At 37.1% G+C, this 15,181-nt stretch overlaps 1 protein-coding gene across 2 annotated transcripts; it reads left to right on the top strand.

Annotated features, from left to right (window-relative positions):
• Positions 1-108: 108 nt before the first annotated feature.
• LOC310890167 (uncharacterized protein C9orf85 homolog) lies at positions 109-14,359 on the top strand (the record flags this gene model as incomplete). Of its 2 annotated transcripts, none has more annotated exons than XM_083818816.1 (4): positions 109-210; positions 9,158-9,264; positions 12,214-12,327; positions 13,091-14,359. In XM_083818816.1, 4 exons carry the CDS (start codon positions 109-111, stop codon positions 13,263-13,265), a joined length of 498 nt encoding a protein of 165 aa, XP_083674942.1. In that variant the 3' UTR covers positions 13,266-14,359. The 2 variants fall into 2 exon arrangements, with proteins under 2 accessions (XP_083674942.1, XP_083674941.1); XM_083818815.1 differs by lacking the exon at positions 109-210 and adding an exon at positions 589-793.
• Between the last annotated feature and the right edge of the window lie 822 nt (positions 14,360-15,181).

Genomic DNA, 15,181 nt, shown 5'->3' on the forward strand with positions numbered 1-15,181 from the left:
GGCGAGCGGGCGTGACAGACGGCGGGTCTGACCAATGGGAGAGGCGGAGGGGCGGGAGGCCGGGAGGAGGAGCGGTTCCGGGTCGCGCGCGCGGCGGTTGCCGTGGGGATGAGCTCGGAGCGGGGCAACGCGGTGCGCAGGCGGCCGCAGCGCCACCAGAACGTGCGGGCCTTCAGCAACCAGCGGCACGACGCCAGCCGCCGCCGCAAGGTCGGGCACCGCGGGGGGACGGGACGGGCCGCGGGGGGACGGGCCGCGACCAGGCCGCGACCAGGCCGCGGAGCTCCCTGGGGAGGCCCTGAGGTAGGCCCCGGGCCCGCGGTGCGTGAGGAGGCTCCGCGGCCTGCCGCCTCGGCCCGCCCTCGTCTGAGGTGTTCTTAGCGGTAGTTACGTGGCAAAGCGTCTTTTTGTTTTACCATCGCTTTCGTTACCGCGCTTCGGTTTGTTTCACGCCATTGTTACAAAAGGTCATTGTTATCTTTTTTTTTTTTTCTTTTTTTAAGGTAAGGAAGGAAACGGTTTACAATATGTTCTTGGGACGTGCTGTATGCCTGCTTGTGGCTGTGGTAACACAATAGCAGTGGAGGAGAGGATGAAGACCAAGCAGTGTGCCTGAGCAGGAACACCGCCGAAGTGGGATGCTTTGTCTTAAGACGCGGTTAAAACAATACACAAGAAGAGTGTTCTGTAGGAGCACTATCGCTGTTGTGTCAATATCTCTTTAAGTAACCTGACCAGGCTGTCAAGGTGGGGGAGAAACTAGTAAGTCAAACTAATGGCACCAGAGAGAGAGGTGTGTTGGTGTTTTTTTTGGCTTTTTTTTTTTTTTGATGATTGTAGAACTGGTTCTGCAAGTTGAACAGGTTGCTTTCCTGGTGCTCCAAGCAGCACCAGTATTATTTATTGTTTGAGTCATTGTACGATCCCTGATAGTATAGATAAGTGTATTTTCCTGTCTGCAACACCCCCCATCCCCAAATATCCTAGAGAGCTGTTCTATCAGAAGAGTCCTTAAAGAAAAACTGAGTTCTGACATCAGTTTTGTAAGTGAAATAATCAGTTTAATACACAGATTGGTGTTTTTTATTTTTATTTTTCCCAATATTTGGTATCACATAGAAGTGACTGTACAGTACCATGCACTTAAACACATTAAAAACCACACACACACATCTTTTGAACATAGCTTTCCCTTCTGTACCTGCCACTTGGAGACTGCTAAATACAGGAAAGAAGATTGTTGAAGAAGGTGCTTCCTATTACAGTGTGCAGAATAATTTATTTTTCTTTTGGTGTACTCTAATATATAAATTCAGATTTTGGCCTCTACTGGTGAGGGATCAACAGAGGCCATTACAATGATGACTAGGCCTGATTCTGCTGTTTAAGAAATTTGAAGAGTTGGACTAACAGTTTAAGTGGTGATTGGTGTCATAGTATAGATACAGAATATGCTTAATGATGACACTGAGCATTGCTTCTCTGTCTTGTCACTATGTATTTGTGTCGCGCGGAGTGATCAGGTGTACCACAGGCACTTGAGCTGTGATGATGCAAAGGAATAAATAGTGGAAGTTTGATCAGGAGGACTGATGTGGGACTGGGACATTTCTCCTTTCTAGCTCTTACTGGCTGAATAAATTTGAATACTTAGGGTTGCTGAAAGAGGGTGGATCACCTGCAAATCACTAATTTTTTTTTTTTGGGGGGGGGGATGGGGGATCTGGTGTTGGCCTATCCTTGACTATTGCTGTACACCGTTCAACTTAATAGTATCTTGAGAGGTTGTAGAATGTTTTTTTAGCTTAAAAATTTATATCCTTCTACATTTGTACAGTGCTTTAACAATGTGGAGTATCAAGTACAGTAGCTTCGGGTTGTACTGTGGGTGGACTCCTCAGTGAAGAAGTTGCTGCAGAGGAAATTGATCTATTAGTCTTTTGACTTTTCCTTGCTGGTAGTCATTATCCACGTTATAGTTCTTGGTTTTGGTTGTTTGGTTGTGTGTTTTTTTTTTTAATGGTTTTGAGCTTTCTGTCTGACATTGAACTTGGCATCCATTTTCTAATCTTAAAGACTGTTGTTCAGATTATTTGCAGAACATACTGAAAGATCCGTTTATGTTTCCTCTCATGATCAGGCTCTACTACAGCATTACTCTGGGATAGCCCAGTTGAGGTGAAGCAACACACTCTGCCTCTCTACTACGTTTCGTTAGACGCCTACAACAGCGCTGGGAAAGCTTACTTGCTAGAATGAATTGAAAGGAAGAGACAGACAGAGTAAGACACACTGTGTTGTTAATTATTGAAACTGGGAATTTGTTTATGGGTGATTGCTTCATGTAGTATATTCTGGTACAGCCGTTTGTGACACTGAGCTGAGGAATATACATTATGTTATATGAGTATACATTTTGTATAAAGTGTATTGCATAAATCAATATGGAAACTGGAAATGAAGGTAGTGCTAGAGATGAAAGCAAATAACATTCAACAGGAACATTTAGAACTCCATTGTAATAAGACAGTAAACCACAAAGTGATTCATATTTACACCCAAATGACTGATCTGTTTCTCCATTTCTTCCTCTCATTAAATACACCCCAGATGATAATCCAGATTTTCCTAAATCTCAGACGTTATTAACTCTGAACCTCAGCTTTACCATAATGCTGATGCCAGCTACTTCTTCAGCCAGCTGCGCAGATAAATAATCTGTTTTAGTGGAGACACTGGTCAAGACTGTGGGAAGGCACAGGGAAGAGAACAGGCCTAAATGCTGAGTCAGTGATTGTGACACAAAGCTCAGAAGATACAGGTAAACTGGTAGCCAACTGGAATTGACAGGTAACTGTACTGGAGTTTCGTTAGTTTGAGTTCTTAACACAAGGGCAACTTGAAGACTAAAGTCTGCTCTCTAGCCATCCCTCCTATACTGAGTTTGAGAGTAAATTCACGACTAGCTTTTGCCTTTCAAGTAGGCAGATGAGGGGCAAATAGAACATATATTTTGGACTCTAAGTCCTCAGTGAAAACATGCGCACATGTGCACAAACACATACATACGTTCATTTCTTTATGGGGGTTGACTGTCAGTCTTTCCAAGTGTGCACACTCTTACACATCCCGAGATCCGTAGGAGAATTGAGTTGTTGTGAAGCTATTCACTGATGTGGAAAAAGCTAAAGGTCCATCTGGAGCTGGATTTAAAGAAAGATTTTGGTTTCCTGTGTTCTAAAGGCCATGATGCAATATGTGAGCAAGTGAAATTCTCTGGAGTATTTGGTTTCGGTCTGTGAAGTGTGTAATATAGCCCTGAGACACTGGCATTTTGTATCACAGAGTTTCAGGTTTGTTAGTTAGCATTGTTTTTTTCTAACTGCTTTGTAGTCATACACTAGCGTTTGTATAGAGTTTTGTTTTTTTGAGAAGTGTAGTTATTCAGAAATGCTGCCTTCAGCCTTGTTGATTGAAGTACTATCATTTGTGCTTGCGACAAGGAAGTTTGTGGATAGCGTTGACTTTGTGTTCATTTGCAGTAGAATAAACCACTCGTGTGCTCAGTGGTAGAAGTCTGCTGTCAATACAGTAAATCAAAATACACATGCACGCACACATAATTAGTAACTTCCAAACAGACAGAGAGGCTTCTTTGAAACCTCATTATTACATCTTCCTTGTGATTGCTTTAATGCTAGCATAAGGTAGGGATTATTTTGTATGCCAAGTTAGTAGGTGTAGGTGCATGTGTTTACTTTAATACATTCTGAACTGCTTTTGGCAGGTTGTTAAATGATTTAATATTGGGTTACTTAAGTGTACAGAGGATGCTGTTTTATTGATGCAGTTGACCTGACCGCGTGTATATAATATGCACATGGAATATTTCATGACTATATACTTTAAAATGTTTATATAAGTCTGCATTGCATACTTGCCATTTCTTAGGAGAATATATAGCAATACTGTAAACATTGGATGAGTTGCCCTTGTTCCTGGAGGAAGTATGGCAAAGGGAAAAAGGAAAGAGGTATCGAATAAAACAGAGAAATGAGAGTAAAACATGTCAAGAAACTGCTGTATTAGAAAAAGAATTCAGTCTGTTAGAGTAGTCTTCACACCAAGAAAAACATTCCAGGCCATAAGCATTACCACGTATTTGTGCATGATAGCTAAATACATGGGTGAATAATGAAGTTGGCAATCCTTGTTTGGGTCTTTGTGGGGGTTGTGTTGTGTTGGTGGTGGTGGGTTTTGTTTGTTTATTTGTTTTAAAGGAAAGCAAGCTATTAAATGGGTGAAAGGAAGGATAAATATGTGAAAGACTGTTCAAAATACATATTAAGGCAAATATTATTAGGAAAAATAAGCAGCAGAGAAATTTATTTAACTAATAATTGCTCCATTCTGAGTGGGAAGTGAGATAGCAGGAAAGTTTCTCTTCCTGTTTTTTAGGAGAACTTATTCTTACATGTTTTTCAGTGAATTTAAAAAAAAAATTAAAAAACAAATCATTCAAATATTTAATTATGGACAACTCTTTGTTTCTTCAAGCCTGCTTTGCTTTTGAAAGTGAAATACTTTTTTTTTTTTTTTATCAAAGGAAATGTTGAATTTAGAATAGAAAACCACAGTGAATTATAATTCAGATTGTTTTTGTGATATTGACATTTAAAAATTGGGTACTATTTCTGAGCAAGGTAAACTTAGAAGACAAACACAATCATAGAATATCCCAAGTTGGAAGGGACCCACAGGGATCATTGGTTCCAGCTCCTGGCTCCACACAGGACCACCCAAAAAACAGACCCATGTGTCTTAGAGCATAGCTCATAGGCTATGAACACTGCCGTGGGGAGCCTGTTCCAGTGCCCGACCACCCTCTCAGTGAAGAACCTTTTCCTAACATCCAGCTGAGGTTAAACCAAGGTAAAACCAGGTAAATCTGCCTTCTTGCCTGCTTTACATCAATCCATCCATCTCTATTAACTTTCTAAATTGGCCAACTCGTAGAAGGATGGAAGAGTCATAGTCTCTTTCATATTTGGATATGCTGAGCCACCCCATACCTGAAGTGCCAACTTTGAGCTAAAAAATATAGGAAATTGCTGAAGGGGGGGGAGGAAGAGACTGTGCTGTATGCGTTCCTATTAGGAGGAACTTAAAATTGAAAATCTGTTATCTTCATTCCAGTTGTTCCCTTCTGAGCAGATACCATGTTGTTTCCTCAAGGTCCTTTGTAAGATTTGTGGTTCCACAGGTGGCTGTTAAGTCTAGGTATCTTTATGCCTGAACCAGGACTTAAATTATACATAAACGTGACCTTTGTAGCTACACTCTAATTTGTTGTCCTGTTCTTTTACTAGTAATACCATAGCATTTATGGCATGCTTCTATTACAAATGGACATTTGAGATTTAATAAGGTATTTTATTAAACATGCTTAAGACTGTTTTCTGTCAAAATTCCTTCTTCCTGGAAAATACTTTAAATAACTGGAATTACCTGTGTTGTATACTCAGACATTCTATTTTATGCTCAGAAGAGCTGGCTTTTACTGCTGTGATATTTTTTCTTTCACTCTGTGTTTCCCTGACTCTGGATTTTAGGTAATATTCTTTGTTACTTATTTTAAAACTCTTTAAAATAATTCTTTTTATCTGCTACCCTTGTTAATTTTGAAGAAGGACTGCTAGCAATGTGACTGATAGTTCTTATACAAAGCAGTATGTATTTTCAAAATTAGTGGGGTAGGACGGTTTGGGAACTGCTGTTCCTTTTGTTAATGATCTGAAAATTTAACTGAATTTTGAGTTTCTTTTTTTTATCAGTCTTATCTTTAGTCTCATTTCTGCTCTTTGATTAAATTTCTTCTTTGAGTCATGCACAAAACTGGTACGTGAGATGGTGGCACAGCATCAAAAAGCAGGAGCAACCTTGCATACTTCCCGTAATAGTGTCTCTGTAATGGCTGATAAGCACGCCTATATTTATATGTGGAATTAATTTGTCCTTTTAGCTCTCCTGGCTTGGTGTATTTACCATTTTACCATGACTCAAAAATCTGCCAGTGCACAAGCCACCTTCGTTCTTACAGCACTGCCCTCTTTACTTAAATTACATTTTTCTGCATTTCCTCTAGGGAGTCTCCAGTTTCATTGCCTCCCTCACTGAAGCTTTGTTTCGCCAGGCTAGCTTGATGTAAAAATGGCATCTATCACTTCAAAATGTGATTGTCTTTTAGTGACTTAGTGTGATACATAAAACTTAAGACATGGTACCACTGAATTTCTTTCTCTTCCTGACTTTTGAGTCTAAACTGATAGCTGTCAGCATTTTGGATCATGTCCTTAATCCTTAGCTTTGCACTGAGTATTGAAAGTGTGACTGATTGAACCAAAATAATGGAACAGTTGAAACATGGCAGAGTAGAAACAACCTAACTGCACAGACCAGGTCTGATAGAGGTTGATTGACTTTATGTGGATAATATGCTTGTTGCTGTGAAATTTAGCTCTTTTAGACCTTCTTGTGTGTTACTGATGTTTTATTAAAGCCCTTTTTCAGTGGTGAAACAATGTGTTAAGGACTATAGAGGGAGAACTAATCTTTGGGTTGAGCACATCAGTTAAGACTTGGGACTTTGTTCTTCAAAGCAAAGGTGAAGATCCAGTCACATAACCTCTGTGCACATGACTGGTCTCTTGGCCTTGCTGTAAGGTGCTATGTTCAAGCAAAGACCTGTTCTATGAGTAATAGGAAAAGGCATTTTCAGAATTTGGCATGACCTGAATTTTACCTTTATAAAAAATATAGTTAAAAATCAGTGACTGTAGGATTGTTATATATTCAGGAGCCACATGATAAGTGTTCCTGGGAAAAAAGCAGCTCTGGTAATAATAGGTATACCTATTTTCCTGTTCCATAAGAAACGTTCAGTAGAATTTGTAGTAGGCTGACAGTTTTACAAACTGAATTTCCTTGGAATGAGAGGTGAAAGTTAATTCCTATCTTATTCTTCTACATTGTTTATGCCACAATCAGTTGGGAGCGTTGCCTCCAGAATTCCAAGCGCGTTACACATCACGGAGCCGATCCCTGCATCACGCAGTACCAGGGCTCCCGTTCCCAGCCCCGATGGCATGATGGATTATTGGAAACTACGTGGTTATCAGCAAGGAAGCTAACTCCCCTTTGAAAGACAGCATTTAGCAACAAACAGCTGTCTTCAGCGTGAGTGACTGTAGTCTTTTGAAGTTTTTTGGGCTCTGCCTTAAAAATACCAAAAATAGTTGGTCGCAGTAAAGTGCACTTGTGAATACAAATTACAGTGTTTGTGTCTTTCTCCCCTCCAGCATTACTAATTAATGCAAATTAGGAGAGTTGGAGGGAGAGCTGGGAAGTTCAGGCTAATTTGCAGGTTATTAGAAACTTACCGAAGCCATGATACTTCGAATCTTTGAGGAGGTGAAGCACTGAAAACAAGGCTTATCTTCACATTGCCTGAATTTTTAAAGAATGAGCACAGTCAGTGCTGACAGCAGGTTGAACTGACAGCATTTTAACAGGTGCCCACTGAGGAATTACCACTGATTTTCTTCTCTCAGAAAGTTACCATGTTAGCAGAATTATTGTGTTTCCCAACAAATTTCATTGATAATATATTGCTGACGTCAGAGCTTTCCGTATTCAAGCATTTTGCAAAAACAGTGTTTTTTGTTGTTGTTGTTTTTTGTTTGTTTGTTTTGGTTCTATTTGTTTGTTTTAAAAATGCTAAATCAATATTGAATCATTTGGAAAAAAAAAAAAACACAAAAAACTGTCTTTTACCTGAACCAGAAAAGGAGTACCACAGCTTCAGGTAACTAAAGCATGGGAAAACTCATACTTTATGTTGAAGTTTAGTGAAAATGGAAACACTGGAAAGCAAGTCCCATAGGAGAGTCTCACTCATAAGTAGTATTTCCTCTACCACATACCTTTTGGGGAATGGAGTAAGATACCGTGTGTTTAAAGCTAGGCTTATTCTTTCATTTAGTGTATTGAAGTAGACTTCTGTGGATTAGTGAGAAGCTCTTGTGGGTCATGAAAACAGGAAATTACTTCGGAAATTATTGTATGCATAGATGAACTTATTTCTAAAAGGATAATATAAAACCTGATCCCAGTCAGTGCAGGATCTGTCCCAGTGAACTTTGGGGTATTTTAAGCAATAAAAATGTTTTAGACCATTGTTACCATCTTACAGTTTTTTGTACAGCTATCATTTTTAAGCTCTCTTAAAATAGGCATTATATATATTTCTATTTGCAATGGAATTACTGTTTTTATAGTTCTGAATGTGCACACAACCGTAGAATAGTTATAATTACTGCTGGCACTTTTGGTTAGAGAAGAAATAAAAGTGTGGTTTTCTACTGTTCCCAATCTCAAAATAACTTTTCTTGTGCAAATCATACTGGCCAGTTGACAGTTTGTATTCTCGAGCAAACTAAACACAAGTTGCAGAAGAGGTTAGAGTAAATTTGGCATTAGCTTGGAAATATACTGTAAATTAAGTGACTGTTTTGAGGATTTTTATCTTAGATACTTGTGAGCAAAAATCTATTACTTTATAAGGGAATTTTGTGATGAAAGAAACATTGAGTGGTTTGACAGTAAATGATATATCAATTCTATTTTATTGTGGTCTGAAAAAAAATTCTTAGTCTACTCTCTTCAAATGTGTAGTATAACAGTAGCTTGAGCAATAATAAGCTAAATGTTAAGTCTTTTGAGCTGTCTTCTCTAAATAAAGAGAGCATATTTCAGGACTCAGGTTTACTAGTAGTAGCTCTAGAGATGGAATAATAACAAGAAAATAATAATAATATATTGTAAACAATATAAGAACATAAATAATGCTATTAACTATGTTAATGTTATTACAGTAATAACAGGCTGCCTTAAAGTAGAAGATGACCTCACCACTCTGTCTGCTGAAGAAAATTACTAGTAGTAAATTACTAAATGCTTATATTAATATCAAATAATTTTCTAAATATAGTATGAATCACACGATGGGTGGAAATGCTTTCTAAGCAAAATTATACTCATAAAAGTAGGAAACCTTCCCTTATTTTATTTTATTTTATTTTATTTTTTATTTATTTAGAGAATAAATGCTAAGCTTCATGATGGAGTATGTCAGCATTGTAAAGATATTTTGGAGTGGCGGGTAAAATTCAACAAGTACAAACTACTATCAAAACCTAAAAAATGGTGAGTTAAGATTCTTTATGTTAATCATTGATAGTATAATTTGTGAACTTTTTGGAAAATAGTCTGTTTTTGGAAACCTATAGGTGGTAACTGCTGTTATGTTACATTCTTCAGTCTGGAGTCCGCAACAGTAATAAAAATGCAGTGTTAATTTTCAGTTTCATTTATCTTTTTATCTTAAACTTTATAAAAGAAAATACAGTAGAAGAATAACTGCTTCCCTCCTCTCTGTCAGAATATTTGAATAATCTAAATGGTTACTTTGGACCTGTAAATTTCCAATAATGTGTCAGTATGTCCTCCCAAAGGAAGAGTCAAACCAGAACCAGTTATAACTTGATTTTCTAAGGCCTTGTAGCAATTCAGTAAGTATTGGAGGAATCTGTACACCTCAGTTGTTTGTTTTTTTTTTTGTATGTGTGTTCACAAAGACTATCTGGCAGAGAAATCATGAGAGAAGAAAGCTTTATTAATGTTGTGTTACAAAACATAACATTCATACAAAATGTTTGCAGTATTTGCATTTCTTTACTTCTTAGTGTGTTCTCTTTTCAGATGTGAAACTATAATCCTACATATTAAATGCTTAGCATTGTTTGCAAACAGAACTGTATTGAGTGATTTTGGATAAGAACGTAACAAAGGTGTTAAATACCTTAAAATAGTTTATAGGTTTGTGATAGGCTAGTCTTCTGAGATGGGTACTCTGCTTCCTTGTACCTGCTCATCTGTAGATGTCCTTGTGTCTGTGACTCCAGACACAGCCAATATCTCAACAATGAGACATGGAACTCAAGGAAATTACAGCAGGGATGCAGTGCACAACATAAGCAGATTTGTCACACTTGTTCCTTCTGCATGTGTGTAGTATTGTGTTACATACCTTTGAAATACATGCTCCTGAACCACTTGAAGAGGTTCTGTGAGTACATGTGCAATTCCCTGAATGAATATGTACTTTATTTTGGTTTTCATGAGGTTGAAAAGGAAGGAAGAAATGTCTGTTCATACTATATCTCTCACTTGTGAGAAGTTTTACTTTTTAATATGAAAATATATGCAATAAATATTTTGGTTTTAGTAAACGATTTTCACCCTTTCATGTTAACAAAAAAATTCTGATTAGGCAGCAGTCTCTCTAGTTCTCAAAATAAGCATACTGGGTTGTATGCACCCTTGATGAAGTTGGGAGTTTTTGTAACTCTTTCTCAAATAACTACATACTCGTTTAAAAGTAATGAGCTGAATCTGGTTGTTTTACCTCCACTCTACTCACCCAAAAAGGGAAAAAAAAAAAAAAAAGCAGGCAAAAAATATGTAAATCGGGGAAGCATGGGAAATTAAAAAAAAAAATAAAATAAAAAAGGTGGCATCGTGGTGCAGTTGCTTCTGACAAAATTTGTGATGTTTTCCATCACATTTTTGAACAAGTAAACCAGACTTCATATCATTCCAACTCTACAGACAGTGATTTCTATGCTTGCCTTCAGCAGTTGGATACTATGCTTTCGGAGTGGGCCAGAGTTCTGAAAGAATTTCAATGGGTGAAGCGTCTAAATAAAGTAAAACAGTACAGGCATAAGAAATTCGTATTTCACATTGAGAAACTGAATTCTGTACATCACAGAGGATGGAAGCAGAGGACTTCTGTGCACCTTAATTTGTTTATATTTTAACTCTTTAAAATTAAGATTTTTATTACAGCTACAACTTAGTCCAAGACCTACAAGTATTTAGGTAGCACAGATTAAATTGTTCGTTTTTTTAAAAAAGTCTGTCCAGCTTGGATTGATAGCGTCCCTGTTTGGTGAGACATGGCTGAGAAGATCTGTAGATATTAACACTACTGCAACTGAATATGGAAGTTTAAAAAAAATAATGAAACAACTAAGTAGGTATTTTCAGTGACGTCTGACCGAAGGTTTTTTCCTGGGGGAGAGGGAAGACCAGAAACTAGGCAGTTAAGACTCTACTTTTGTCAAATGTGTCCTACAACAATTCTTGTGAATTTATAGTTTCTTAAGGAATTGTGTGCCTTAATAATGAAAGTTCAGCAAAGCCTTGATGCAGATAGTAAGGAGAACTTGATCCTGCTTAGGAATGGGATTTGAGAAAGGAAGTAAAAATACTGTCTCACTGGATGCTAGCTAGTGCATCTTTCATTATTAGGCATGCAAAAACACTTGATGTTTGTCTTCAGCCTGCTTTAGCCAAGTCTGCAAATACCCTGTTCAGAACTGTGTGCTAAAGCTTTCCTGACAGCCTTTGAGTGTCTGAGGGACCAAGGAACGGTGGGTGACTTTTAGGACAGCTGCATAACAGGGGTTCTGTTCACCAAAAATACAAGGCTTTAGAAATGTCAGATGATTGTTAAGCCATAGCGTTTCAGAAGTTAAGTTACAGAGTTTCACCGTATCTTAAAAAAGAGTAGCTAAAAACCTCCACGGAATTATGATGGTTTTGTTCAGAAGAGAGTTCCATGCAGACTAGTGTTTGTAGAAAGCAAAGTCCAGCACAGACTTTGTTTATATTCTGAGAAGTTCAAGAGGAAGACTTATTCTTTGGATTGAAATGTTTTAATTGTAAAAGTCCACTCACCTTTTTACACTATATTCTTTTTTTTTTTATCAGTAAGCCAGGTGAATTAATTTATGCAGCTTTTAAAGCAAAACAACTCACTGAAATGAATGGAAATATTTCTTCTGTAATTTTAAATTTAAAAATTCTTACTTTCATGATGATTCTTCTAGTTTTAGCAAAACTTTCTGAAAAAGTTAAAGGGGAGGGAGAAAGGCAATGATCTTGATAATGATGCTTGTTGAAAAAACAGCTGTTTCATATGAAACTGGCCTTTAACAGTGCTTCTTTTGAAGACTGTGTCTTTGAACACAGAATGTTTAATAAGTGTACACAAATATTTTTTTAATCATGTTTTCTTTCTCTTCACAGTGTGAAGTGCCTCCAGAAGGCTGTAAAAGATCCTTACCATATTATTTGTCGACCATGTGCTTGTAAGCTGGAAATTTGTGCCAAATGTGGAAAGGAAGAAGAGATTGTAATTCCGTAAGTAGCTCATAGATTATACAGTTTCAGCACTGCGCTTCATTCTTCCCCTTTATTAAAGCTTGTTTGGAAACTGCCAAGAAGCTTTATACCATATTCTGAATAATCATGACAGGAATCAGTAGGAGTCATCAGCTTCATTTTCTTCTGCTGAAACCAGGATGGAATGCCTATTGATGTTAGTAGGGCTGGGCCAAATAATTCTTACTTGGATAAGACACTTTATTTTAATACCAAAGGGTAAATGGCATCTCTTCTTTAGGAACAAAGTACTTCAAAATGGATTTAAGTATAGAGCACCATAAAATATGTGTGAGACAATTTACTGTTTGCATTTTGTGTGTCATTTGATGATTCAGTTACCAGTGAACAGAAATAAACTAAAGAAGGACAGATACTGAGTACAGTTACTGCAATGTGTTTAGCGGGCTTTTATAATTATTATTCTTTTACTAGCACAGTCTCTTTTCTGAACATTCTATATTAACTTGCTAGCATGTGACAATTGGCCAGCAGTTGATTATTTAGTCAGACAATTTATATATGAATATATATCTATATACATGCTTTTTTTATTCATAGACTCCTTTCCTTTACTGTCTTTTCTATTCAACATGAAAGTAATTTGAGGTTATTGTCCCCTCTCCTCGCTTCTTCTCAATCTCCTTCCATCCCAGGTAGAATATTCAGTGCTCCATCCTCTTCTTGTTTAAGAGAGAAATTCCAAAAGTAGTTGGTGATAACTTAATCTTGATTTCTGCAGGATTGATAAAGGACAAGACAGAACTGAGAGTAAGACTACTGAAAATGGCCAGGAGAATGGATCGGAGGATGAACCTGATTCTGACACAAACTTCAGTAGTACAGACAATGAAGAAGATGCTGATGTGCTTGAAGAAAGATTTAAAAATATGAATTTTAAAAGGACAGAGGTCTAAAAAGTTGAGTTTCTGTAAGAGACTATATGCAATCAAATGTGATAGACTGTATTTGCCCTAAACTTCTGCTCTGACAACCTGATTTGACATGTAAGGTCTTCACATATAAATGCTGATGCAGTGTATTTTGACAGTTGTTGGGGGAGTTGTACCAATAAATATTTTCTTGTATTAAAGGCAGAATTTCTTGTGAAAAGACTCAGAATTTGAATATTTTAAGTACAGTTATTTTTTGCTTATATAACAACTTCTTCTCGTGAATAAATCATCTGTGTAATTGTTCTGAATTCAGTATGACACGACTGTTGCATTGCCATTTACAAAGCTATATGGATGTCTGTAGTACAAATAAAGAGCACTGTCATAAAAAGGAAAAGCTAACCAATTTTAATAGACTCCTAAGGGAAGAAATTTCATTTTCTGTCAATAAGTTTCCAGACAGGGTCATTACCCTAGAACATACCAAGCTACTACTTTTACACCTGCTACTTCTTTTCTGTGGAAAGAAAAGAGTGCCAAAGTGCCATCACTAGGTGTGCATTACATATTTGATCATATTACCAATGTTTGGAAATGAAAAAAACTTAAGACTTCTTAGAGTTTCTCATACAAGTTTCACACTTTCTCTTCTTTTGAACGTAGATCTAAATAGTTTGCTCTGATACGAAAACACTTGAGTGTCATGTAGTGATGCTGGTATAGAACTACATTTACTTCATTACTATTTCAGGTATTGTAACATTATGCAGCAACATATGTTGTTACAGTCTTCCTGGTTTTCAGTTCTTTCTAGTGGTTATTTCAGTGTAGACTAAGCTCTAAGGACTTAACTGAAATTAACTTTTACTGGATTCAGGGTGGTTTAATTTCTTCTTTATCATCTGCTACATCTACAAATAAAGCAGAAGAAATACTTCCTGGTGATTAAATGGTTTGACCTATGAACAGATGACGATATACTATGGAGTTTTTACTGACCACATAACAGCTATCCAGCTTATTTGGTGTTCGGTCTGCTTTGCAGTAGCAGGCATAGCAAAAATTTGATTCCCAAACTGGCTTCTTCAAATAAATTGTGACGGACTTGGACTCTAGAGTGAGGTTTTTGTTTTCTTTTCTTTTCTTTTTCCATCAGATGAGGGAAATCCTGAAACTTGTTTCTTTTGGGTGGAGATAGCCACCCTGTGGCTGCTATAGTTGCACTTAACTGAGAAGAAAACTTACTTACCAAGATGTGGAGTTACCAAGACATACAACAGTCAGTATCCTAGAGTCTGTTCGGGTTGAAATGACAGTATTTAGTATTGGCATTGATACACAACAGCAAAATTCTTGTAACTGGTCGTGGAGCATAGAGCTCATACTGTTTATTCATAACTGCTTATATACTTGTTGCTACAGATAAGGTCTTAAGCATAAGCCTTTTCTTATCTTGTAATTAGGTGTGTCTTTCATGTTTATATTCTTTGACATTAAAACATCCCATTTACCTTTTCTATGCTATTTGTAGGTTTGTATATTTATATCTAAAATATACTTTTAAAATGATCTCTAAGGTCTAGTAATCTTCATGGTTTTTTTTTGTTCTGCTTTTTTTTTTTTTAATTCTTGTTCCTTTTCTGTGCTGTCCTGCTTTTGTAGAATTTGATTATCTAAGATTAATTTTTCTGTTCCACGTGCATTTTTTGCATAGGTAGATTTTTGCAAAGTATTTTGTGATAACCATGAACAGTAAACTAATGAAAAACATGGTCTTTTCAATTCATGTGATGCATCATAACTTTTATGGCTCTTCACTGAGACAAAGTCTAAAGTTTACTAAGTATTTCAATGGTATTCTATGCCTGTCCTTCTGGAGTTGTTTATTGCATAGTTGTCTGCAGTCTTAAAGGACTAGAGTTTATAACTGAAACTGC

This window comes from Anser anser (assembly GCF_964211835.1).
Source record: "Anser anser genome assembly, chromosome: Z".
Taxonomy (NCBI): domain Eukaryota; kingdom Metazoa; phylum Chordata; class Aves; order Anseriformes; family Anatidae; genus Anser; species Anser anser.